Source organism: Staurois parvus, unplaced genomic scaffold (genome assembly GCF_062004578.1).
Source record: "Staurois parvus isolate SC_StPar_1 unplaced genomic scaffold, SC_StPar_1.0 ptg000498l, whole genome shotgun sequence".
NCBI lineage: Eukaryota > Metazoa > Chordata > Amphibia > Anura > Ranidae > Staurois > Staurois parvus.
The window spans coordinates 556,564-584,172 of NW_028318294.1; the positions used below are offsets into that span (position 1 = coordinate 556,564).

At 45.1% G+C, this 27,609-nt stretch overlaps 2 protein-coding genes across 2 annotated transcripts in view; one reads left to right on the plus strand and one right to left on the minus strand.

Annotated features, from left to right (window-relative positions):
* The window catches only part of ATMIN (ATM interactor), a 33,197-nt gene extending 25,110 nt beyond the window's left edge, over positions 1 to 8,087 (minus strand). The window contains exon 1 of the mRNA XM_089689783.1: positions 7,859 to 8,087. Coding sequence (XP_089545909.1) covers positions 7,859 to 8,050 — 192 coding nt within the window. The 5' untranslated portion in view covers positions 8,051 to 8,087. The remainder of the gene's footprint in view (positions 1 to 7,858) is intronic.
* A 585-nt stretch (positions 8,088 to 8,672) lies between these two features.
* LOC149452062 (carbohydrate sulfotransferase 5-like) lies at positions 8,673 to 25,869 on the plus strand. Its single transcript, XM_089689772.1, has 2 exons — positions 8,673 to 8,776; positions 24,552 to 25,869. Exon 2 carries the CDS (start codon positions 24,560 to 24,562, stop codon positions 25,718 to 25,720), a length of 1,161 nt encoding a protein of 386 aa, XP_089545898.1. The 5' UTR covers positions 8,673 to 8,776; positions 24,552 to 24,559; the 3' UTR covers positions 25,721 to 25,869.
* Positions 25,870 to 27,609: the final 1,740 nt, after the last annotated feature.

The window sequence follows — 27,609 nt, forward strand, 5'->3', positions numbered from 1 at the left end:
CTCCTTTTACAGAGCTTTGCTGGACTGTGCTGTGAACAAAAACCTCAATAGAACTATGTTTATCTAGTAATGGTTTGTCACATTTATTTATGTATTTATTTCAGGTACTTATATAGCACCGTCCATTTACGCAGTGCTTTACATATATATATTGTACATTCACATCAGTCCCTAACCCTCAAGGGGTGTACAATCTAAAGTCCCTAACTCACATTCATACATACACATACAAGGGCCAATTTAGACAGGAGCCAATTAACCTACCAGCATGTCTTTGGAGTGTGGGAGGAAACCGGAGTACCCGGAGGAAACCCATGCAGGCACAGGGAGAACATGCAAACTCCAGGCAGGTGGTGCTGTGGTTGGGATTCGAACCAACAACCCTAGTACTGCCAGGCGGCAGTGCTAACCATTTAGCCACTGTGCTGCCCACATTCAATCTAACTTGTTCTGTAATGTTGAAGACAATTTGTAGCTTATCAAATCCACGTCTTCGGTTCAAATGAGTGTCAAGAGGATAACGCAGCATTTACATCCACACAAGTAGCTTACAACACCTTAAGGCATGGATGCTCAACCTGCTTGTGGTCCTCCAGCTGTTGCGGAACTACAAGTCCCAGAGGCATTACAAGACTGTTAGTCCTCATGCACACTGGATGTTTTTACAGCGGCTGTTTTTGGATTTTGATGTTTTTTTCTACAGCCAGTAAACCCCCCAGAATGTTATCCTATATGTCCATGCACACAGACTGTAATCAACGTTTTTTGGCAGGAAAAAAAAACCAAGACTAGTGGGTTTCTAGAGGAGTTTTTTAGCTGCAAAAACGCTGAAAAACGCAGCAAAATGGCGTTTTTGGACTTTGTTTGATCCCAAAAAAATATATTTTAATCAAATGCAGAAAAACGCTGCCAAAAGCTAAGGCAAAAACGCTAAAAAACTCACGTTTTTAACGTGACCTTACACAGCTAACCTTACCAGCGTTATCAAAATGTCCAGTGTGCATGAGGGCTTACAAGCATGACTCCCAAAGGCAAATGCATGATGGGACTTGTAGCTCTGCAACAGCTGGAGGGCCACAGGTTGAGCACCCATGCGTTAAGGGATAGGTTCACCTTCAAGACCATGTTACACCCATTTTTAGGGTGGAACATGTAACATGTACCCACTACTGCAGCCTCACTCCCTACGCTGTGACAGCAGGCTGGGGATCTTCTCCCCATACCCACTGGTACAATTCAAAATGGGCACGGCTGTACAGGGCACTGCCCACATGGTCACGTTTCATTCACAGAGTTCTGTGAATGAATAGACCACATGTACCGACAGCCTTTGCAGCTGACAGCATGTAGTCCTCAATGAATTATAAGGGCGCTGGCGAGCATCCTCGTAGTTCATCGATTATTTCTGGACTGAAGTAACTGCCTGCCCATATTGGAGTTACGGGCAGACAGCTACACTAACAGTCTGCAAGAGCCTGAAACTGCACCCACAATCTGCTGATACCGGGTACAATGCATTCCAGGCTCCTAAGGAGTAAAAAAAAAAAAAAAAAGTAAATAGTAAACTTACCCTTTGATCCAATTTACAACTTCAGCCATGGAAATCAAACGTTTACCACCTATGAACCCTTCCTAACACCAAAGATGGAACTACGTAACTAGAACAGGGTGGATATAATGCAGGCGCATGCACAGTAATTTCACAGGCCATTGCTCTCAGTGATTAAATAAATGTTCCCAGAACCCATCAGTTCAGCAGGGGTTGAGAAATCTACTCATTTTCAAGAGCAAGTGAAGTAATTCTCCATGTCTTGGCTCCCAGCAATTAAAGTTTCAGCCTCCTTCTATATTAATCTGCCAGGGAAGGCCAGAATTTGAATTTAACTTTCAGTAGCCAAGGCACAGAGGATTACTCTGCCTGCTCCAGGAACAAAGTAAAAAATCCCCCCCCCCCTCCAAAAACACCTGCCCTGTAAAAGAAAACATCTGGGGAGGGTGGATGTGGGAGAGAAGAGCACATCTAACATCTTGGGAGGGAGGAGCACATCTAACATCTGGAGAGTGTGGGTGCGGGCGGAGCACGTCTAACATTTGGAGAGTGTGGGAGAGAGGAGCACAACATCTGGGGAGAGGGGATGTGGGAGAGAGCAGCACAACTAACATCTGGGGAGGGTGGATGTGGGAGAAAAGAGCACATCTTACATCTGGGCAGGAGGGAGGAGCACATCTAACATCTGGGGAGGGCGCGGGAGGGAAGAGCGCATCTAACATCTGGGGAGGGCGCGGGAGGGAAGAGCGCATCTAACATCTGGGGAGGGCGCGGGAGGGAAGAGCGCATCTAACATCTGGGGAGGGCGCGGGAGGGAAGAGCGCATCTAACATCTGGGGAGGGCGCGGGAGGGAAGAGCGCATCTAACATCTGGGGAGGGCGCGGGAGGGAGGACCGCATCTAACATCTGGGGAGGACGGAGCGCATCTAACATCTGGGGAGGGAGGAGCGCATCTAACATCTGGGGAGTGTGAGTGCAGGAGAGAGGAGCACAACATCTGGGGAGGGTGGATGCGGGAGAGAGGAGCACATCTAGGGAGGATGGATGTGGGAGAGAGGAGCGCATCTAACATCTGAACAGGGGGCAGGAGGGAGGAGCACATCTAACATCTGGGTAGGGCGTGGGAAGGGGGAAGCACATCTAACATCTGGGCAGGGCGCGGGAAGGGGGAAGCACATCTAACATCTGGGGAGGGCATCTAAAGTCTGGGGGTGCAGGAGGGAGGAGCACATCTAACATCTGGGGAGGGCGTGGGAGGGAGGACCACATCTAACATCTGGGGAGGGCGCGGGAGGGAGGACCACATCTGGGGAGGGCGCGGGAGGGAGGACCACATCTGGGGAGGGCGCGGGAGGGAGGACCACATCTAACATCTGGGGAGGGAGGAGCACATCTAACATCTGGGGAGGGAGGAGCACATCTAACATCTGGAGAGTGTGGGTGCAGGAGAGAGGAGCACAACATCTGGGGAGGGTGGATGTGGGAGAGAGGAGCTCAACATCTGGGGAGGGTGGATGTGGGAGAGAGGAGCACATCTAACATCTGAGCAGGGGGCAGGAGGGAGGAGCACATCTAACGGTGTGGGAGAAACACATTTAACATCTGGAGAGTGCGGGTGTGGGAATAAGAACATCTGGGGAGGATGGGTACGGGAGGGAGGAGCACATCCAACATTTGGGGAGGGTGGGTGTGAAAGGGAGAACATCTGGGGAGGGTGGATGGAGGAGCACATCTAACATCTGGAAAGGGTGGATGCAGGAGCACATCTAATATCTGGAGAGTGTGGGTGCGGGAGAGAGGAGCACATCTAACATCTGGAGAGTGTGCGCGGGAGAGAGGAGCACATCTAACATCTGGAGAGTGGGTGCGGGAGGGAGGAGCACATCTAACATCTGGGGAGGGAGGAGCACATCTAACATCTGGGGAGTAGGTGCGGGAGAGAGGAGCACATCTAACATCTGGAGAGTGGGTGCGGGAGAGAGGAGCACATCTAACATCTGGAGAGTGGGTGCGGGAGAGATGAGCACATCTAACATCTGAGGGTGTGGGAGAAGCACATTTAACATCTGGAGAGGGTGGGTGTGAAAGGGAGGAGCACAACATCTGGGGAGGGTGGGTGCGAGAGGGAGAAGCACATCTAACATCTGGTGAGGGTGGGTGTGAAAGGGAGGAGCACATCTGGGGAGGGTGGATGCAGGAAGGAGAAGCTCATCTAACACCTGGGAAGGGTGGATGCAGGAGGGAGGAGCACATCTAACATCTGGTGAGGGTGGGTGTGAAAGGGAGGAGCACATCTGGGAAGGGTGGATGCAGGAGGGAGGAGAAAATCTAACATCTGGGGAAGGTGTGGGAGGAAGGAGCACAGCTAACATCTGGAGTGTGTGCGGGAGGGAGGAGCACATCCAACATCTGGTGAAGGCACGGGAGGCAGGGGCACATCTAACATCTGGAGCGTGTGTGCGGGAGGGAGGAGCACAACATCTGGGCAGAGTGAGGGAAGGAGGAGCACATCTAACATCTGGAGCATGGGTGCGGGAGGAAGGAGCACATCTAACATCTGGAGCGTGGGCATGGAAGGGAGGAGCACATCTAACATCTGGGGAAGGTGCGGAAGGGAGGAGCACATCTAACGGTGTGGGAGGAACACATTTAGCATGTGGAGAGTGCGGATGTGTGGGAAAGAGGAGAACATCTGGGGAGGGTGGGAGGAGCACATCTAACATCTGGGGAGGGTGGGTGTGAAAGGGAGAACAACATCTGGGGAGGGTGGATGCAGGATCACATCTAACATCTGGGAAGGGTGGATGCAGGAGGGAGGAGCACATCTAACATCTGGGGAGGGTGTGGAAGGGAGGAGCACATCTAATATCTGGAGAGTGTGGGTGCGGGAGAGAGGAGCACATCTAACATCTGGAGAGTGTGTGCGGGAGAAAGGTGCACATCTAACATCTGGGGAAGGTGTGGGAGGAAGGAGCACATCTAACATCTGGAGTGTGTGCGGGAGGGAGGAGCACATCTAACATCTGGAGTGTGTGCGGGAGGGAGGAGCACATCTAACATCTGGAGTGTGTGCGGGAGGGAGGAGCACATCTAACATCTGGAGTGTGTGCGGGAGGGAGGAGCACATCTAACATCTGGAGTGTGTGCGGGAGGGAGGAGCACATCTAACATCTGGAGTGTGTGCGGGAGGGAGGAGCACATCTAACATCTAGTGAAGGCACGGGAGGCAGCACATCTAACATCTGGGTAGGGTGGATGCAGGAGGGAGGAGCAAATCTAACATCTGGGGATGGTGTGGGAGGAAGGAGCACATCTACCATCTGGTGAAGGCACAGGAGGCAGGAGCACATCTAAGTTCTCCAGGGTGTCACCCATCCTAGAACTCCCTGCCCCAACCCACCAGATTATCACCTACTCTCCTCTCCTTTAGGTGCACCCTGAAAACCCATCTCTTCAGGGAAGCCTACCCCACCCCCTGCTAACTTGACGACCTCCTCCACTCTTCCTACCACTCCATCCCCCACAGCTATCTCCTCCTGTGCCACCATCCCCTCCCTCCTAGATTGTAAGCTCGAAAGAGCAGGGCCCTCAATCCCCTCATGGTTTGCATTGTATTGGTATTCTTCTGTCCCCCTTTGTAATGTACAGCGCTGAGCGAACTATTGGCGCTTTATAAATACTGTATAATAATAATAACATCTGGAGCGTGAGTGCGGGAGGGAGGAGCACATCTAACATCTGGAGAGTGGGTGCGGGAGAGATGAGCACATCTAACATCTGAGGGTGTGGGAGAAGCACATTTAACATCTGGAGAGGGTGGGTGTGAAAGGGAGGAGCACAACATCTGGGGAGGGTGGGTGCGAGAGGGAGAAGCACATCTAACATCTGGTGAGGGTGGGTGTGAAAGGGAGGAGCACATCTGGGGAGGGTGGATGCAGGAAGGAGAAGCTCATCTAACACCTGGGAAGGGTGGATGCAGGAGGGAGGAGCACATCTAACATCTGGTGAGGGTGGGTGTGAAAGGGAGGAGCACATCTGGGAAGGGTGGATGCAGGAGGGAGGAGAAAATCTAACATCTGGGGAAGGTGTGGGAGGAAGGAGCACAGCTAACATCTGGAGTGTGTGCGGGAGGGAGGAGCACATCCAACATCTGGTGAAGGCACGGGAGGCAGGGGCACATCTAACATCTGGAGCGTGTGTGCGGGAGGGAGGAGCACAACATCTGGGCAGAGTGAGGGAAGGAGGAGCACATCTAACATCTGGAGCATGGGTGCGGGAGGAAGGAGCACATCTAACATCTGGAGCGTGGGCATGGAAGGGAGGAGCACATCTAACATCTGGGGAAGGTGCGGAAGGGAGGAGCACATCTAACGGTGTGGGAGGAACACATTTAGCATGTGGAGAGTGCGGATGTGTGGGAAAGAGGAGAACATCTGGGGAGGGTGGGAGGAGCACATCTAACATCTGGGGAGGGTGGGTGTGAAAGGGAGAACAACATCTGGGGAGGGTGGATGCAGGATCACATCTAACATCTGGGAAGGGTGGATGCAGGAGGGAGGAGCACATCTAACATCTGGGGAGGGTGTGGAAGGGAGGAGCACATCTAATATCTGGAGAGTGTGGGTGCGGGAGAGAGGAGCACATCTAACATCTGGAGAGTGTGTGCGGGAGAAAGGTGCACATCTAACATCTGGGGAAGGTGTGGGAGGAAGGAGCACATCTAACATCTGGAGTGTGTGCGGGAGGGAGGAGCACATCTAACATCTGGAGTGTGTGCGGGAGGGAGGAGCACATCTAACATCTGGAGTGTGTGCGGGAGGGAGGAGCACATCTAACATCTGGAGTGTGTGCGGGAGGGAGGAGCACATCTAACATCTGGAGTGTGTGCGGGAGGGAGGAGCACATCTAACATCTGGAGTGTGTGCGGGAGGGAGGAGCACATCTAACATCTGGAGTGTGTGCGGGAGGGAGGAGCACATCTAACATCTAGTGAAGGCACGGGAGGCAGCACATCTAACATCTGGGTAGGGTGGATGCAGGAGGGAGGAGCAAATCTAACATCTGGGGATGGTGTGGGAGGAAGGAGCACATCTACCATCTGGTGAAGGCACAGGAGGCAGGAGCACATCTAAGTTCTCCAGGGTGTCACCCATCCTAGAACTCCCTGCCCCAACCCACCAGATTATCACCTACTCTCCTCTCCTTTAGGTGCACCCTGAAAACCCATCTCTTCAGGGAAGCCTACCCCACCCCCTGCTAACTTGACGACCTCCTCCACTCTTCCTACCACTCCATCCCCCACAGCTATCTCCTCCTGTGCCACCATCCCCTCCCTCCTAGATTGTAAGCTCGAAAGAGCAGGGCCCTCAATCCCCTCATGGTTTGCATTGTATTGGTATTCTTCTGTCCCCCTTTGTAATGTACAGCGCTGAGCGAACTATTGGCGCTTTATAAATACTGTATAATAATAATAACATCTGGAGCGTGAGTGCGGGAGGGAGGAGCACATCTAACATCTGGAGCGTGGGTGCGAGAGGGAGGAGCACATCTAACATCTGGAGCGTGGGTGCGGGAGGGAGGAGCACATCTAACATCTGGAGCGTGGGTGCGGGAGGGAGGAGCACAAACATCTGGGCAGGGTGCGGGAGGGAGGAGCACAAACATCTGGGCAGGGTGCGGGAGGGAGGAGCACAAACATCTGGGCAGGGTGCAGGAGGGAGGAGCACAAACATCTGGGCAGGGTGCAGGAGGGAGGAGCACATCAAACATCTGGGCAGGGTGCAGGAGAGCATCTAAAGTCTGGGGGTGCAGGAGGGAGAAGCACTTCTCAAATCTGGGGGTGCAGGAAGAATGAACGCATCTATAATCTGGGGGTGCAAGAGAGCAACTAACGTGTAAAAGGTGCAGGAGGGAGGATCTGTCATCAGAATGACAAGGGTGAGGATGGTGGTATGTCATTAATTAAATGGGGAGCAGAATAAATGGACACCAGTCAGCCCTGCGCCTGCTCACCTACCAATGACCATCTGACAATGGCCTACACATCTACAGCCAGCTTTCCACAGAAGACCAATGGCAGCCACACAGCACTGCACTTTCCCATGGTAGGAATAGTTACTATGTGAGCAGAACAGGCAGCACCCACCTCCCTACCTCTGATCATCCCTCCCCCTCCCCCATGGGACTCGCGGCGCCTTCATCACAACTCTATACAGGATTCCAATCCCTCACCGACACAAGGACACCCTGTATAAGTCCTGACCCCCCTCCCACACGCCCCCCGTTGGTATATCCCACGTTCTCCTCACCTGCACTCCATGGGACTTGACCAAATGCATGTTGAGCGCAGGGGGGTTGGGGAGCACTTTACCGCATCCCTTTACAGTGCACAGAATATTGGTGCGGACCTCCCGGGACAGCTCGCTGACAGACGGCTTCACAATCTCCCAATGCTCGCAGGAGTAGAGGGCCCGCACCCTCGCACCTCCCCGGGCCGCCATAGACCCCCCCCCAAACACCCGGCACCGTACACACACCGGCGTGTACCCAGCCCCACCCCCTTCCCCAGTCCGCAGTAAAAAGGCGACTTCCTGAGGAGGGGCGATAAAAGAAAACAAAGCTGGATTGGATGGAAAAGACATATTAACATAAGTAGGCGGATTTTTCGTGTGGGCGTGACCTAGCAACCTCGTATTGTTGCTCTAGGGAATTCTGCTCGCTTCGCCCAGTGCGAATAACCTTCCGCTTGGTGTTACACCTGACAAATAGTCCCATTGTAGTAGTGCGCAGTGCCGGTGTACATACAGAGCATGTGCGGAGGACACATAATTCCTTCATGACTGCTTCATAATTATCTCCACAGTCCGTCACAGCTTGCTGTTCACACACACTCGGTGAAACTTGCTGGAAGGGCTAAACCTTGTTTTTACCTTAATACATTTTCCACGTTGAGGTAAAAAAAAACCAAAAACCTAAGCTGACCCCTCCCCTCCTAAATATTTACCTGACTCCGCCCAGCGCTGGGAGCGGCATCATTGGTCCATAGCTCCTCAGGGGCAGAGGCAGCAACGGGAGCCATTGGCTTCAGCTGCTTTCAATCAAATCCTGTGGGGAGGGGCCGAGCCTCGCTCTGCGTGTTGATAAGCGCATACGGCTGGGAGCGGGAACAGCCACAGGAGATGAAGGGGTGGAGGTGTTGGGGACCCCAGAAGAGGAGTTTTGGGGAGGTAATTATGACGTGTTTGTTAATAAAAAAAAATAATTTTTAGTGAATTTTAGTCCTTTCCAGCTTTATCCTGCTCCCTGCGTTCACTGAGGCCTGTGTGGAAGACACGTGCACTGGCTGTGAGAACAGACATCCCCTCAGTGCTCACTGTGCTGTGAGGTAATGTATCACTATTTGCCTTGGAATGGGGCCTATTCACACGAGGTGCGACGGGATTGTGTCAAGCAGCTATTCCAGTGAAGTCGCACCCTGGAATGCCTTATATCCTATGTGCCCTGTTCATACGTCCGCATTGCAGGCCGAGTACGCTGTAATAGAGTACAGTGGGCCATGGTTTTTTTGTTTTTTTTTCAGCGCACTGTGTCGCATGGCTGGTGGCCAATACACCTTAACCCCTGGATCGCATATATGTGGGCCACGATTTGCGCAGACACGGGAGCCCATTCATTTGAATGGACTCCTGTGCCCCGGGACACGCAGGGAAGAAGTCCCTGCACTACTTTGGAAATCGCAGCCCGCACGGGAACCTGTTCCCAGTACAGTTGTGATTTCCAGTGCAGGCGGCGTGCCATTAGAATTAACCTCCCTGGCGGTATTCCCGAGTGTAGCTCGGGGTAAAGTTTCAGTACCACAAGCGGTAACCCCGAGCTACACTCGGGCTTACCATGCGGCGCTGCTCCGCGATCCCTCGATCACTTACCTTGTGTCCCCGGCAATGTCCTCCGGCGGATGCCGGCATCTGTCATCTGGATTCTATCCTCTGTGAGCGTCGGGACGTACGGGGGACGGAACGGCGGGAAATTTGAAAATGACAAAAAGTCACTCACTAAAATCACATAGTAAAACATTACTGTATCAAACCATTTCACATCCATTTTGTCCCGAGTGCTTTGTCCTGCGCCCTGCCTGCATTTTTACTGTTCTTTCTGCCTGGAAACTGAGAGACGTCCATGGCGTCCAAAAAGCGTCCCTTTAGGTCAAAAGCGGGTTTAGATCAGCTAGAGAACAGCGATAGTAAATTAGAACCACTTGCAGAATTGAGTGATAATGATTCGTGGGGAAATTCGTCATCAGACACTGAAAACGATTTTGCGACTTTGCTCAGCGATGTGCGAACTTGGCGCTATATTTCAAATTTCAGTGTTTTTGGTTTGATTATATTATTTAATTAAATTTATTATTATTTTATTATTTTTTATGATTATTTATTAAATTATAATTCATGATTTTGTGTTTCAAATTTTAACATTCCCGGGATGTTTACTAGACTCTTGTTCAGACAGATTTCAGTGAGTTATTCCTAAAAATTACAGCCTACAATAAAAAAAAATACAAAATATATAGGAATAGTTACTATGGGGTTTATTTACTAAAGCTGGAGAGTCCAAAATCAGACTCCCTTCTGCATAGAAGCCAATCAGCTTCCAGGTTTCATTGCCAAAGCTTCATTGAACAAGCTGTGGTTAGAAGCTGATTGGTTTCTGTGCAGAAGGGAGTCTGATTTTGGACTCTCCAGCTTTAGTAAATAAACCCCTATGTGACCAGCTTACATTGCCAGGCCACCCCCCGAGTGCTGGTATGCTGGCCTCCTGCGCAGGAGTGACATCATCCACCACCAGCCAGTGAAGAGGCCTGAAGACCAGCACTCAGAAGAAAATGCCAGCTCAGGAAAGTACAATGTATAGGGATCGGTGCATCAGCATTCATTGGTCCCACTGCACCACACCACAATACACACCAGCAGTTGCATTGTAACAAAACGGTTGATGTGAATGAGCCCTGACTCTTTTTTCGATATGACAATATACTGTAAAATCCTACTTTTTTTTATCACATGTGACTATAACACATTGTAACACACAGGAGTATGTGCAGCATCCAAATTCCTATTTAGGGCTAATTCACACCAGCTGCTGCTCTACAACACAGCGGCTGGTGTGCGATGTGGTCCGGTCAGACCGCATACAGTTCATGAAGTTCAACAGGTCAACATGCTGTGTGAAGCAGGGGGTTGCTTCGCATTGCATGCAGTGATCTGATTGTTCTGCCAACATACAAGAGTCCACACGGACAGGTAAGGCAATATACTACATACTTAGATGAACAGCTCTCAAAGGTACAAATATGGTATACTATTCCATTGGCTGAAAAAGAGGATTGGTCCTGTGTTACATGCTTGCATGTAAGGCATAATTGTTTTTTGCACTGGAACATACCAATCAGATCGTGGAACGGAATACTTGATCTGGGTGAATGTTTTTTAGAATCAGTGACCCTGCTTGGTGCAATTTTTTTTAATTCAGTGCTTTTTGATACAAGACTTAGATCTCCAATGCAGTTCTTAAGATGGGGGTCTTGTTGCAAAATAGCCCAATGTTTCACTAGAACCTTTTCCATCTTTTGGTATGGGCATGGCACTGAGTGAAAAACCAACAGGTTTGCTTCACATTCTCCCTAGATTGTCCTCCCTCCCGATTGGATAAAGTGAGGTAAAGGCAGTGGGCCTACTCTACCAGCTCAGCAGGATACCCATGGTCTGCAAATTTTTTAATAAGAACCTGACTTTGTTCTACATAATCTTCATTCCTAGTGCAGTCATGCTTCAATCTGCAGACCTGACTTTTAGGAATGTTTTGTAACCACTGAGGATGGTGGCTGCTTGTGAAACGCAGATATGAATTCCCTGCCGTGGGTTTAAAATAATTCTTGGCCAAAATGGTACTGTCTAAGTAGCTGAGCTCTAAATCTAAAAAACGCTAGTGAAATGGGGTCACATACGTAAGTAAAGAAGAAACCAAAAGAATTGTTATTGCAGTGTGCAACAAATTCCTTAACTGTTGACCAGGGGCCATCCCAGATGATCACAACATCATCTATGTACCTTACATAGTAGACGACGTGTGCAGCATATGGGTTATTGTAGTGCACTTACCAATGCCCCATAGTGAGAGTGGCATAACTAAGGGAGAAATGGGCTCCCATACCTGTGCCCTTATGTTGGAGGTAATACTGACCAGGGTGGATTTGATTTAAATCACAATTTAAATCACTAGTCAGTAAGGCTTGATTTAAATCCTAGTTTTCTACATAAAGACTAATTCTTGCTGGTATAACTTTAATATGCAAGTAGATGAAGATTTTTAGAATAACAACTTTTCATATTAGTTTTTTTATCCCCAGTTTAATAGGTTAATCATTCATATTTGGACAACTTTTCTGTTGTACTTAGGAAGGAGAAAAATAATCATTACCTTAATAATAACAATTTAAATAGATTTATTCAACTGAAACAATAACATTCCAGCATATGTGATTTGCTTAAACAATCATCCATGTTTGTTAACTAATTTGGCTAAACAAAATATATATATTTTAAGAAACTTAGACTGTCAGCCCCTTCCTCCTCACACTTAGTTTCACTTTCTTCTTGTGCAGATCTATTCCACTTCAAACAATCAGAAAAATATTGTTTCTATTCTATTCACTGAACTTCTTGAAACTTATCACTGAAGGGGTTGATTCTGTATTCATAGGTTTGTAGAAGTTAGGATTAAGGTCTTTTTCTTAACTCTGTTCATGTTATAACATTTTTGCTGTGAAGAAGAGGCATGTGATCTCCGCTGAGTCAAATTCAGTTTTGAGAACTGCAAAAGTAAAACCAAGAATCTGTGATAATATCTTGTAGGCAGAGAAACTGCCCAATAATCTTACAAAAACCTCTGGAAGAGCATGACATTGTGAATGGATTCATGGAATTTATTTACCAAAAAAATTAAACATATACAGCCTTATTCTACATAATTAAACTAATCTTTATTTCATGATGGAATAACCTTTGGATGGTAATATATTTTCCTCAAAAAGCTTTTTATTTAAAAAAATCCGATTTAAATAAAAAAAATCCGATTTTTTTGATTTTTTAAAAAAAATCATTGATTTTTATCCACCCTGATCCCAGATGATCACAACATCATCTATGTACCTTACATTGTAGACGATGTGTGCAGCATATGGGTTATTGTAGTGCACTTACCAATGCCCCATAGTGAGAGTGGCATAACTAAGGGCGAAATGGGCTCCCATAGCTGTGCCCTTATGTTGTAGGTAATACTGACCATCGAACACAAAATAATTGTGCTCCAAACAAAAACGTGTTGTGGTCAGGATGAAGCTAGCTTGTTTATCATTAGGATGGGGATCTTTTGTAAGAAAGCATGCGGTATTGAGGTGTATAAGGAGTTAACATCTAAGGCTGGGGTAGGCAACCTTAACCTCTTGCCAACCACGCTGTATCCTAATGACGGCTACAGTGCGGTTGTCCAGTCCTGGGAGGGCGACAACCTCCCAGAACGTGCCCTTCTGCACACCCCTGGGGGCGCGCACCCGGCGATCTCTGTGATCACTGTGTCCTACGGACACAGCTGATCATGTGATGTGGTAAAAGGCCAATCACAGCGGCCCTTATCTGCAGACTTAATGACATTAGCGGTGTGAGACGTAAGGGAGTTTAACGCTGTTAACCACTTGCCCTCCTGAGGATTTACCCCCCTTCCTGACCAGGCCATTTTTTGCATTGTGGTGCTGCGTTATTTTAACAATTGCACGCTCATGCAACGCTGCACCCAAATGAAATGTACATCCTTTTTTTCTCGCAAATTGAGCTTTCTTTCGGTGGTATTTTATCACCTGTGTGTTTTTTATTTTTTAAAAAAAAGACTGACAAGTTTGAGAAAAAAAACCCAACAGACTCTGGGGTGGAATCCGACTTTGAAGTTGGGATCTTTCCCCATCCTGGACTGGTTGAGTAATGTCAGCCGACAGTAGACTTCAGCCCACTGTCAGCTGAAAACAGGTCACAGGAGTGTAGAATGAACTGCACTCATGTGATCCACAGGAGAAGTACAACCAAAAGAGCTTTGGCTGTACTTCTCTTTTAATTCAGAGTAATTTAGATTAGAAAGCCTTTGTTTTATAGAGTGACTATTCTTGCTCATAGCTAGTGATTCGTTATACACAACCTGATAAAAACTCTAAATAATATGTAATAAAAATTACATCATTGGTGTCAGTGGAAGGAATAGTGCCCCATCCTTTGTGTCAGTGGAAGGAATAGTGCCCCATCATTGGTATCAGTGGGAGGAATAGTGCCCCATCATTGGTGTTAGTGGGAGGAATTGTGCCCCATCATTGGTCTCAGTGGGAGGAATAGTGCCCCATCACTGGTGTTAGTGGGAGGAATTGTGCCCCATCATTGGTGTCAGTGGGAGGAATAGTGGCCCATCACTGGTGTCAGTGGAAGGAATAGTGCCCTATCATTGGTGTCAGTGGGAGGAATAGTGCCCCATCACTGGTGTTAGTGGGAGGATTTGTGCCCCATCATTGGTGTCAGTGGGAGGAATAGTGCCCCATCATTGGTGTCAGTGGGAGGAACAGTGCCCCATCATTGGTGTCAGTGGGAGGAATTGTGCCCCATCACTGTTGTTAGTGGAAGGAATTGTGCCCCATCATTGGTGTCAGTGGGAGGAATAGTGCCCCATCATTGGTGTCAGTGGGAGGAACAGTGGCCCATCATTGGTGTCAGTGGGAAGAATAGTGCCCCATCATTGGTGTCAGTGGGAGGAATAGTGCCCCATAATTGGTGTCAGTGGGAGGAATAGTGCCCCATCATTGGTGTCAGTGGGAGGAATAGTGTCCCATCAATGATGTCATTGGAAGGAATAGTGTTCCATCATTGGTGTCAGTGGGAGAAATAGTGTCCCATCATTGGTGTCAGTGGGAGGAATAGTTCCCCATCATTGGTGTCAGTGGGAGGGATAGTGCCCCATCATTGGTGTCAGTGGAAAGAATAGTGCTGCATGCATGGTGTCAGTGGGAGGAATAATGTCTCATCTTTGGTGTCAGAGGGAGGATTAGTGTCCGATCATTGGGAGGAATAATTCCCTATCATTAGTGTCAGTGGAAGGAACAGGGTACCATCACTGGTGTGTCAGGGGAGGGAATAGTGTCCCATCACTGGTGTCAGTGGAAGTAATAGTGCCCCATCTCTGGTGTCAGTGGAAGTAATAGTGGCCCATCACTGGTGTCAGTGGGAAGAATAGTGTCCCACAATTGGTGTCAATTGGAGGAATAGTGCCTCTTATCAGTGGAAAGAATAGTGCACCAGGGGCCAGGTGAAGGCAAGCAGAGGGCCACATCTGGCCCATGGGCTGCAGTTTGGAGACCCCTGATCTAAGGTGTCAACTGAATTGTCAAGGGGGGACCACATCTGAGGTATTAAACTTAGACATTTGCACTTCACTGCAATAAAAATTATTTTCGTTTATTCTTTACTTACGTATGTGACCCCATTTCACTAGCATTTTTGGATTTAGAGCTCAGCTACTTAGACAGTACAATTTTGGCAAAGGATTATTTTAAACCCACGGCAGGGAATTCATATCTGCGTTTCACAAGCAGCCACCATCCTTGGTGGGTACAAAACATTCCTAAAAGTCAGGTCTGCAGATTGAAGCATGACTGCACTAGGAATGAAGATTATGTAGAACAAAGTCAGGTTCTAATTAATACATTTGCAGACCATGGGTATCCTGCTGAGCTGGTAGAGGAGGCCCACTGCCTTTACCTCACTTTATCCAATACCAAAAGATGGAAAAGGTTCTAGTGAAACATTGGGCTATTTTGTCACAAGACCCCCATCTTAAGAACTGCATTGGAGATAATCCAAAAGTCTTGTATCAAAAAGCACTGAATTAATAAAAAACTATTTGCACCAAGCAGGGTCACTGATTCCAAAAAACATTCACCCAGATCAAGTATTCCGTTCCACGATCTGGTATGTTCCAGTGCAAACACAAATGATGCCTTACGTGCAAGCATGTAACGCAGGACCAATCCTCTTTTTCAGCCAATGGAATAGTATACCATATTTGTACCTTTGAGAGCCGTTCATCTCAGTATGTAGTATATTGCCTTACCTGTCCGTGTGGACTCTTGTATGTTGGCAGAACAATCAGATCACTGCATGCTCACTTTGGTGAGAACCACAGGCTTGTGGGAAAAAGAAAAAAAAAACAGTGTCCCTAGACATTTTGCCACACAATAAATCCTCCACTGGATTGAAGTTGTGGGTGATTGAGTCCATATCTGCCGATTTTTCTCCCGCAGAGCATTTCAAGAGAAGTGAAAACTTTTGCATCTATATCCTTGACTCACTTGCTCCTCGTGGTCTCAGTGAGGAGATTGAGCTTAATACTGTCATCTGAAGGATCATTATCTCTATCAATTAGTTGATTCTATCACTCCTTTTTTCATTATTCATTTTTGTAGGTTGGCCTGTTATACCACAAATTTTATACTGTGAGATTTATTTCCAGCTTTGAGGATTTTGCCAGTTTATTATTTTTTACAAATTTATTTATCATTTATTTATTATCATCAAGAATATTATGAATATTCATGTATTACAAATTTCCTGACAAGTTTATCTATCATCTAAGTAAGTATATGGGCTTCTTATTATTTCAAGTGTATAGCACCATCTACTGGTCATTTTAGCTAGTTACCAATATTCATTTTAACTACTTGCCAGAGGATTTACCCCCCCCCTTCCTGACCAGGCCATTTGTTGCGTTACGGCGCTGCGTTACTTTAACTGACAATTGCACGGTTATGCAAAGCTGCACCCAAATGAAATTTGCGTCCTTCTCCTCCCACGAGTAGAGCTTTCTTTCGGTGGTACAGTATTTGATCTCCTATTCAGTTTTATTTTTTGCAGCATAAAAAAAAAGCGATAATTTTGAGAATAAAACTATATTTTTGACTTTTTGCTATTAAACATGTCCAGTAAAAAAATTTTAAAAAATCAAATTTCGTCATAAATTTAGGCCAAAATTCTGCTACATGTCTTTGCTAAAACAAAATCCCAATACGTGTAAATTAATTGATTTATGTGAACGTTATAGCGTTTGCAAATGGCGGTATATATACTGTAATTGAAAAAAATTTTTTTACTAGTAATGGCGGCGTTCTGCGACTTATAGTGGGACTGCGGCGGGCATTCTGTCACTGGGGGGAACTGACTTGGTGTCACTGACATCTGGGGAGATCAAAGGGTTAACTGTGTGCTGTTTTACATGGTGTGCTGTGTTGTGCTTTACTGTAAGCACACTGCTTTGTATGGCTGTGCTATGCACAGTCATGCAAAGCAGTGTGCAGGAGCTGACAGCAGAGAGCTGTATTGTTTACAAACTAATCACAGCTCACACAGTAGTTCTCAATGGCTGCAAGAATGCAGCCAGAGAGAAGGAGAAATGATGGCTTTTACAGTCTTTATGGGTGTAAAAGTAATCAGTGTAAAAGAAAAAAAAAAATCTTCATCACCCCCACAAGTAGTACAGTGTGACACTGTACTGCTAGGGTGACAGTATGTAAAAAAAAACAAAAAAAAACTAATATAAAAAAATAAAATAAAAATGTTTAAAAATTATAATTTTTGGTAATAAACTAATTTGGGTTATTTTTTTTTTTTTACTAAAAAGATAACAGAATACATTTTGGCCACGATTTATGATGAAATATTATTTATTTGCAAAATTTTATAAGAAAATTTTTGGACTTTTTCATTTACATAGCAAAAAAAATAAAAATCCCAGTGGTGAATAAATACATTATACTTAACTGATCTGTGCATTGTTTTCTCACAGAGCAGCCCCCGATCCTGTTCTTGGGTACTCTGCTGGCTCTCCTGGCCCCTCTCCTGTCGAGTGCCCCCAGAGCAAGCAGCTTGCTATGGGGGCACCTATGCTGGCTTGCTCCTGAGCCTCTGCTCTGCGCATCCATTCACACAGACCTGCCCCCTCTCTGTCCCCATTGGCTCACTGGCTGTGATTGCCAGAGAGTCCCCGGAGAGCCGAGGCTTTCATGCACACCTCTAGATCATCATGCAGCATAGCACTTCAGTCTCCCACATTTGTTGCCAGTTATCCTTTTCCAAAGGAAAACCTAATTCAGAACCCCATTTAGTCATACCATATATATAGAGAAGTCCATCCATGTAAAAGTAGTTAAAGCTTAACTTCGGCTATTTGTAACTTGTATTCATATAGCAATAGTGAAAATAAAAAACATATTCTGGCTGTAATACCTGCCTACTCTCTGGTGTGAATTGAATGATGGCTTAGGACATACTCTGTAGGGTACAGACAAAAGTAGATAACCTGAGATGTTAACTCAGGTTAAGTTGAGGATTTGATAATTGTATTGAAGACCAGAGGAAGGTTTAATACTATAATATAGATTGAGGAGGGCAGTAGTGGTGCACCGAAATGAAAATTCTGGTGCCAAAACCAAAAATCCAGGATGCACTTGACTGAAAACCAAAATTTCTGCATATGTGGGGGTGGGGAGTTATTCCTAAAAATTACAGGCCTACAATAAAAAAACGACATATTTCCATACAAAAAAATGTACCGCTTTGAGCACAGAAATATGGACATAATCAGACCGCTAGGGAGGTTAACTCTGAACTGATGGGTTGCCTATTTGCAATTCTGGGAATCTTCATTTATTTCCCTTTATTATTGTTGTATTGTGAGCCTTCAATACAAACAACGTCGTCTTTTTCCACAGCAGGCTGTATTTCTCCTAAGGTTACCTGGGAGGTCTTTCTTTGTATCCCAAACAATTCTTCTGGCAGTTGTGACTGCAGTCTTTGGTCTTTCTGACCATGGCTTGGTATCAGAAATCCCCATATTTCCCACTTCATAATACGTGCTTGAACAGTACTGACTGGGATATTCAAGGCTTTGGATATCCTTTTAAATCATTTTCCATCTTTATAAAGTTTTATTACCTTGTTACACAGGTCTTTTGATGGTTCTTTTCTGATCCCCATGGCTCAGTATCTAGCCTGCTCAGTGCATCCACATGGAAGCTAACAAACTTATTGACTATTTATACACAGACTCTAACTGCTATTTAATAAGCCACAGATGTTGGAAATTAACCTCTAATTGACATTTTAACCCGTGTGTCACCTTGTGTGTCTGTACCAAGGCCAAACATTCCAGGGTATGTAAACTTTTGATCCGGGCCATTTGGGTGATTTCTGTTATCATTATGATTTAAAAAAGGAGCCAAACAACTATGTGATAATAAATGGCTTCATATGGTCACTATCCTTAAATAGAAGACAGTTTTTGTCATGATCAGTCATATTTCAATATCAACGCCAAAATGTCACGATTTCTGCCAGGGTATGCAAACCTTTGTATGTGTATAATTCTGGCAAACATTCCACAAACCCTGTTTTTCAGGAAAACATCAACTCCGAAGTTCAGTCCCTCCTTTCTTTTTCACTCATTTATATATATATATATATATATATACCTCTTTTATACTTCCTCCTGTTACTTGACACTGCATCAACCCTTGGTACTGCTCCTGTCAGGTAATGCATCCTCTATGCTCAGCATGCTTTACTGCATATACAGACTGACTTTACTGTTGTGGGTTTAGTAACACTTTAATCTTTCTCTGAATTTGCAAATTTTTTAATATAAGGACATGTTGTGATCCTAGATTGCAAGCTCCAAGGAGCAGGGCCCTCCTAACCCTCTTGTATTGAACTGTATTGTTGCTGTATTGTCTCCCATTATATTGTAAAGCGCTGAGCAAACTGTTGACGCTATATAAATCCTGTATAATAATAATATTGATTATTATGTAATACTTTAAGCAGGGCTGATATTGTAACCAGGGCTGCTGTTAGAAATCACAGGGCCCCATACAGCCAACCTGACAGGGCCTGCCCCCAAAAACAGTTTACTGTGATTCTGTTATGAATGAACACAGTGAATGATTGGTATCGATCATTCATTGTGTTCATTCAGGAAAGGAAAGAGCTGGTAAATGCAACATATTTACTGAACCCTTCCCCCACTCTCCATCCTGAAGGATCCCATTGTGTGCTTGCAGCTGCCAGTGGGAAATTGGCAGCACTGCGGGAATAGGGGCGCTCAGGGGAGCCTGGGCATCAGGGGAAATGTATGGTGCACAGTGAGGGTAATGGGTGTAGCAGGGGGGCAATTACTAAAACCAATCACCTATATGGGTCTCTCTGCAGCAGCTGAAATCCAGCAGGAAGGAGAGGAGAAGAATCCAGCTTTCAGCTGCTGCAGAGAGAGCTATATAGGGGATCGATTCCAGTAATTGCCCCTCTGCTGTGACGATCACCCTTCCTGCCCACACCTGGTTCAGCCAGCTGTACGGGGCCCCCCTGCTGGCCTAGGCCCCATACAGGAGGACTGGTGGTACCCCCTTATCTGCAGCCCTGATTATAACCCCCCCTTCTCCTTTCCCTACTTTCCAAAGATCAATATCTTGTGTACCTCTATATAAGATCTTTGTCTAAGCTGTATGAAAATTGCCACGGCAGGAGGCGGGGAGGCTACAACGGACCTTGTGTATGCTTTGCATAAGTACTCATACACCCAACGAGTGGAAGAGTAGGCAGTCAGTCACACTAGCAGCTTGAACCTAGATGTGCAGACCCAGAGCTGGTGATCTGTAAGTATAGAATTTTCCACCAAGAGAAATGCACAGTGTTTGCAGGGACAGCATCGGTGAGAACCCGGACAGGTAGCAGTGGGAGGCAGGGTGGCAGTCTGCTCCCTTTTTTTATACACAGAAATTTATCATTGATAGGAGGGTGAATGTGTGTTGCACCTGTTAGTTATGCTACCCTACTCCACGGCCTGTGTTGGCGTCCTGGTTTTGAGAACAGTTTGCATAAAATTGGTTGAATATAGTTACTGAATCTAGTAGGCAATATGGTTTAGCTGCATAACTAGTACCAGTGAAGTCCTATAGTGATATTAGAATGAGGCCCCATTGGAATATCCTGTATACAACAAAGGTTTTTAGCGTTAGTCTGATTCCTCTGTTTACTTGGCCCCTTGTGTTACCATAGAGGGTGACTTCAGCCCAAAGGGTTTTTGTTTTAAGTTTAGATAGGGTGCGGAAGATTTAACAGTGTGATAGGTTTTTATTTCTGTCCTGGTATCACTGGGACAGGAAGTGAAGGGGAATCTCCATGGCAGGGTAACTACAAGCTGACTTGCCCTCCAGAGGATTTACCCCCCTTCCTGACCAGGCCATTTTTTGCGTTTCGGCGCTGCGTTACTTTAACTGACAATTGCGCGGTCATGCAACGCTGCACCCAAATGAAAGTTACGTCCTTTTTTCCCACAAATGAAGCTTTCTTTCAGTGGCATTTGATCACCTGCGCATTTATTTTTTGCGCTATAAAAAAAAAGCAACAATTTTGAGAAAAAAAAAATATTTTTAACTTTTTGCTATTAATGCATGTCCAATAAAAAAGTAAAAAAAATCAAATTTCGTCATAAATTTAGGCCAAAATGTATTCTGCTGCATGTCTTTGCTAAAAAAAATCCCAATACGTGTAAGTTAATTGGTTTACATGAATATTATAGCGTTTAGAAATAGTGGTATATATACTGGAATTTTTTTTTGTATACTAGTAATGGCAGCAATCAGCGACTTATAGCAGGACTGCGGCGGGCATTCTGACACGGGGGAAATGACTTGGTGTCACTGACATCCCCAGTGACACCAATATAGTGATCAGTGCTAATAAAAAGCACTGACACTGCACTAATGGCACTGGGCAGGAAGGGGTTAACATCTGGGGCGATCAAAGGGTTAACTGTGTGCCGTTTCACAGTAAGCTGTGTGTGCTATGCAGAGCCATACAAAGCAGTGTGCAGCAGCTGAATGGGGAGAAAACTGTATTGTTTAAATACAGTTCTCTCCCCTGTTGGTAATACTTGGTGATCACCGGGTGTTGGCGAGTAATCACTGGCCGGGACATGGTGATTTACAGCCATGGCAGCACAGGTAGGGCTCAGTTTCCCTCGACACTTTGTATATAAACATAATAAAAGCAAAAAAGATGTTAATCGCTTTTGCGCCGCCCCATAGTAGAAATACTGCTACAGAGCGGCAGCAATGTGCAAAATCACATATATATATGATTTTGCATTTCTGGGCCCGTGCCCTACCCGCGCCGCCATTTGCGGCTGTCAATCACCGGGTCCCGGCCGGTAATTACTCATCGGCACTCTAGAATCTCCGACGGGGGGTAGAACTGTTAGTAAACAAAACAGTTCTCCTCCATGTCAGCTCCTGCACACTGCTTTGCACAGTCATGCAAAATAGTGTGCTTACAGTGAAGAACATAATGTAAAACAGCACACAGTTAACCCTTTGATCGCCCCAGATGTTAACCCCTTTATGCCAAGTGCCATTAGTACAGTGTCAGTGCTTTTTATTAGCACTGATCACTGTATTGGTGTCACTGGGGATGCCAGTGACACCAAGTCAGTTCCCCCACAGTGTCAGAATGCCCACAGTGTCAGAATGCCCGGCGCAGTCCCACTATAAGTTGCTGATTGCCACCATTAATAGTTAAAATTTAAAAAAAAAAGCCCATTATATATACCGCCATTGGTAAACACTATAACTTTCACGTAAACCAATTAATTTACTCGTATTGGGAATTTCTTTAGCAAAGACATGTAGCAGAATACATTTTGGCCTAAATTTATGACGAAATTTGATTTTTACAATTTTTTCACTTTTACTAATTTTTTATAGCACAAAAAATAAAAACCGCACAGGCGATGAAATACCACCGAAAGAAAGCTCCATTTGTGGGGAAAAAAGGACATAAATTTCATTTGGGTGCAGCGTTGCATGACCACGCAATTGTCAGTTAAAGTAACACAGCGCCATAACGCAAGAAATAGCCTGGTCATGAAGAAGGGTAAATCCCCTGGAGAGCAAGTGGTTAAAGTATTTGTTATTCATTTCCAGGAATCTTTACCTCCTTTGAAATGTGAAGCTGAATAATTTGAATAAAATATTGTAGCAACCAATTTTCGCAGCAATTATGGGCAAATCGGCCGATCTTTTTACCGATAAAAAATCTGCGCATGAGCAGTGACCTGCAAGAGGAAGACAAAAAGAAGAAAGAAGAAGAAGAGGATGAAGAAGAGGAAGAAGAAGAGGATGAAGAGGAAGAAGAAGAGGATGAAGAGGAAGAAGAAGAGGATGAAGAAGAAGAGGAAGAAAAAGAGGATAAAGAAGAGGAAGAAGAAGAGGATGAAGAAGAGGAAGAAGAAAAAGAAGAGGAAGAAGAAGAGGATGAAGAAGATGAGGAAGAAAAAGAGGATGAAGAAGAGGATGAAAAAGAGGATAAAGAAGAGGATGAAGAAGAGGATGAAGAAAAAGAAGAGGATGAAGAAGAAGAGGATGAAGAAGAAGAAAAAGAGGATGAAGAAGAAGAGGACGAGGAAGAACAAGAGGATGAAGAAGAGGAAGAAGAAGAAGAGCATGAAGAAGAAGAAGAGGATGAAGAAGAATTCCAGTCTGGCAAAAAGTGTCCCTGCAGAGAGCTCCGCTATTTCTTTGACAGTTCCTTGACATTTATAGCGACTGCAACAATGTATCTGTTTCCGAATAAAAACATCTGTATCCGAAATGGATACAAATAGATACAATGTTGCAGCCGCTATAAATGTCAAAGAACTGTCAGAAATAGCGGAGCTCTCTGCAGGGACACTTTTTGCCGGCTGTAGATGGGATGAAAATCGGCCGATTTTTTTTTTACTGTTCCTGGTAACGTCGGCCGCCTGAACGACCGATTTTTCGTTTTTTTAAAGAAAAATCTGCCGGTTTTCTCCCCATCTATGGCCTACATTAGAAGCTAATTGGTTACTATACACAGCTGCACCAGATTCTGAGTGCACCAGTTTTAGTAAATCTCCCCCAAAAGTCTTTGTGCCCAATTTGTGTTTTTTCTGTAAACTTCAGCTGCAGTTTCGTTTGCTTGGCTTGAAACTGCATGACCTCTGTCCTCTTTTTTTTCCTGAACCGATTATCACCATTCCTGTTTAGACTGGTTTTTTCTTTTACATTTTTTCAGTGATGGATTTTCTTCTTCTGTCTTTGTAAGCTTTGTTGGGGGCCCTTTTTTTAATCCAAATGAGTTTTTATTAGTATTGAAATGGGTATAAAGTAACCGCATTAATGGTGATAGAGGCAGTCTACACTGTATGCGTGCTCAGTTGAAAGAAAAGGTCCTTGCAATATAGCATACACTGAACGAATTAAAAAAATCCATGACATGCCAACTGTCTATGTATTAAGGCAAATGAAACGAGGACCTAATCACAGATTGCTCCATAGACACACACTCAGCTCGGGAGTGAGCACACACTGTGTGCTCTCATAGCAAGTGGCTTGCTGTGGGGGCACACAAAGAAGAGAAGGAGCCAAGAACGCCGGAAGGGGACCCAAGAAGGAGGGGTGGGATCGCTCTAGGCAAAACCATTTCACAGAGCAGGTGAGTATGACATGTTTTTTTTACCTTTAGTGTCACTGTATCCATGCCTCTCTATTCTTACCAGGGCAGTCCCTCTAGTGATACAGACATCTATTTGTTTTCACAGCAATTTTGTAGAAGTGCATATACATTTATTTTTTCCAAATATATTGGGCAAACACTATTGCTGCCTGCTTACACTTTAATGTATGCAATCAGTGCTGCACCATCAATGCTGGTAACCTCTTGACAGTTGTATGATTTGCTTTTGCAGCATTCTTGTATTTCTCAATTGAACTCTCTCTCTATCTCCCTTATTTTCTATCTTCCTATATATACTTTTTAACAATCCATTTTCTTCTCTTCTTTCTAGGTAAAATCATGAGAAAATGTGGAGCAATCTTTTTTGTAGTTACAGCTGTGATTACTCTTCAAACAATCATTCTGGTTTTAAACAACTTGGGAACTCGTTTTAGTAATTCCCTCCCCAGGGAAAAACCAAGCAAAGTCCACCTTTTGATTCTTTCCACCTGGAGGGCAGGCTCATCTCTTGTCGGCCAGATCTTCAACCAGAACCCTGATGTCTTCTACTTGAAGGAGCCAGCCTGGCATGTTTGGAATACCATGCCACACAACAATGCACATGTTCTCCACATGGCGGTGAGGGATTTGATTCGGTCAGTCTTCAAATGTGACATGTCTGTGCTAGATGTATACATGCAAAACAGAAGCTATGTATCAAACTTGTTTCAGTGGTCCTCCAGCAGGGCCCTCTGCTTACCTCCGGCATGCAACACTTTTTCTCGTAAAAAGATTGTAACTGACTACAACTGTAAGAAATATTGTGCTAAAAGTCCATTTAGTAAAGTGGAACAGTCCTGTAATGCCTATAGCCATATTGTTCTCCAGGAGTTTCGTATTTTTGACCTGAAGGTGCTCTATCCTCTTCTAACAGACCCTACCTTAAACTTAAAAATCCTTCATGTAGTACGAGACCCAAGAGCTCTTGCCATATCTCGTGAACAGCTCAAGTTTGATTTGGATTTCGACAACGCTGTTATTCTCAACTCAGAAGAATCAGCAGTCACTGACACGGACAGAGAAAAAGTTCTTAGAGAAATTTGTCAGAGCCAAGTTGACATATACAGAACAAGCAATGTTCAGCCTCCTCCCTTCCTTAAAGACCGTTACATGTTACTTAGATATGATGATCTGGTCAGAGACACTTTGTGGATATCGAAAAAACTGTATGACTTTGCTGGCCTAACAGTGACAGATGAGATAAAAACATGGATTTGTAAAATAACTCATGGCAAAGACTTGGAAAACTCAAAGCCATTTATTGTTACACCACGGGATGCATTACGTGTGTCGCTAGAGTGGAAGAATAAACTTACCTTCGAAGAAGTCATTTCAGTGCAGCAGATCTGTAAAGACTTCATGGATTTTTTCCATTACCAGAATATAGATTCTGAGGATCAGTTGAGTGACCCTAGTTTAGAGACAGTGTTACCTATAAATAAAGATGACTTCAACTGGTAAAACAACAATGAAAATGAATGAGAATATTTTGTGTGCCTTTGCTTTCCTGGGTTGTAGTTGTACGTTCCATCTCTGTTCCATCAACCTTCTGTGCTATCAACCTTTAGAATGGCTATATTATTTATAATAAAAAAACCTATTAACCGTAATTATCCATTTATACACCCTGTTCCAAATTATTATGCAAATTATATTATTCTCATTTACCTAAATAATTGATGTACAGTTGCAAGAAAAAGTATGTGAACCCCTTGGGATTACGTGGAGTTTTGCATGAATTGGGCATAAAATGTGCTCTGATTGTCATCTAAGTCACAACAATAGAAGAACACAGTCTGCTGAACATAATACTACACAAACATTAGATGTTGCCATGGTTTAATTGCACATAACATGTAAACATTCACAGTGCAGGGAGGAAAAAGGATGTGAACCTTTGGACCTAATAACTTGTTGACCCTCCTTTGGCAGCAATAACCTCAACCAAACGTTTCCTGTAGTTGCAGATCAGACCTGCTCAACGATCTGGAGTAATTTTGGACCACTCCTCTTCACAAAACTGTTTCAGTGTAGCAATATTCTTGGGATGTCTGGTGTGAATCGCTCTCTTAAGGTCATGCCACAGCATTTCAATCGGGTTGAGGTCAGGACTCTGACTGGGCCACTCCAGAAGGCGTATTCTGTGCTGTTGCAGCCATTGTTTTGTTGAATTACTTGTATGCTTTGGGTCATTGTCCTGTTGCAACACCCATCCTCTGCGGAGCTTCAGTTGGCGGACAGATGGTCGTACGTTTTCCTGCAAAATGTCTTGATAAACTCTGGAATTCATTTTCCCATCAATGACAACAATCTGTCCAGGCCCTGAGGAAGCAAAGCAGCCCCAAACCATGATGCTCCCTCCGCCATGTTTCACAGTGGGGATGAGGTTTTGATGTTGGTGTGCTGTGCCTTTTTTTCTCCACACATAGTGTTGTGTGTTCTTCCCAAACAACTCAATCTTGGGTTCATCTGTCCACAGTATATTTTGCCAGTAGTGCTGTGGAACATCCAGGTGCTCTTTTGCAAACTTCAAAAGTGCTGCAATATTCTTTTTGGACAGCAATGGCTTCCTCCGTGGTGTCCTCCCATGTACTCCATTCTTGTTTAATGTTTTCCTTATTATAGATGTGTCAACAAAAATGTTAGCATATGCCAGAGATTTCTGTAGGTCTTTAGCTGACACTCTGGGATTCTTCTTTACCTCATGCAGCATTCTGCGCTGTGCTCTTGCAGTCATTTTTACAGGACGACCACGCCTAGGGAGAGTAGCAGCAGTGCTAAACTTTCTCCATTTGTAGACAGTCTGTCTTACCGTGGACACATGAACATCAAGGCTTTTGGAGATACTTTTGTAACCCTTTCCAGCTTCATGCAAGTCAACAATTCGTGATCGTAGGTCTTCTGAGAGCTCTTTTCTGCGAGGCATGGTTCACATCAGACAGTGCTTCTTGAAACCAGTAAACCCAAAACAGGTGTGTGTTTTTTATGGGCAGGACAGCTGTCAGCAACACATCCAATATCATCACACTGATTGGAGTCAAGGTTGGCTCACTCCTGGCTCCAATTAGCTCTGGGAGAAGTCATTAAGCTAGGGCCTCACATACTTTTTCCTCCCTGCACTGTGAATGTTTACATGTTATGTGCAATTAAACCATGGCAACATCTAATGTTTGTGTAGTATTATGTTCAGCAGACTGTGTTCTTCTATTGTTGTGACTTAGATGACGTTCAGAGCACATTTTATGCCCAATTCATGCAAAACTCAATGTAATCCCAAGGGGTTCACATACTTTTTCTTGCAACTGTATAACGTTTTTTGCTGTAGTGAGATGGACTGTCACTTTTAGTAT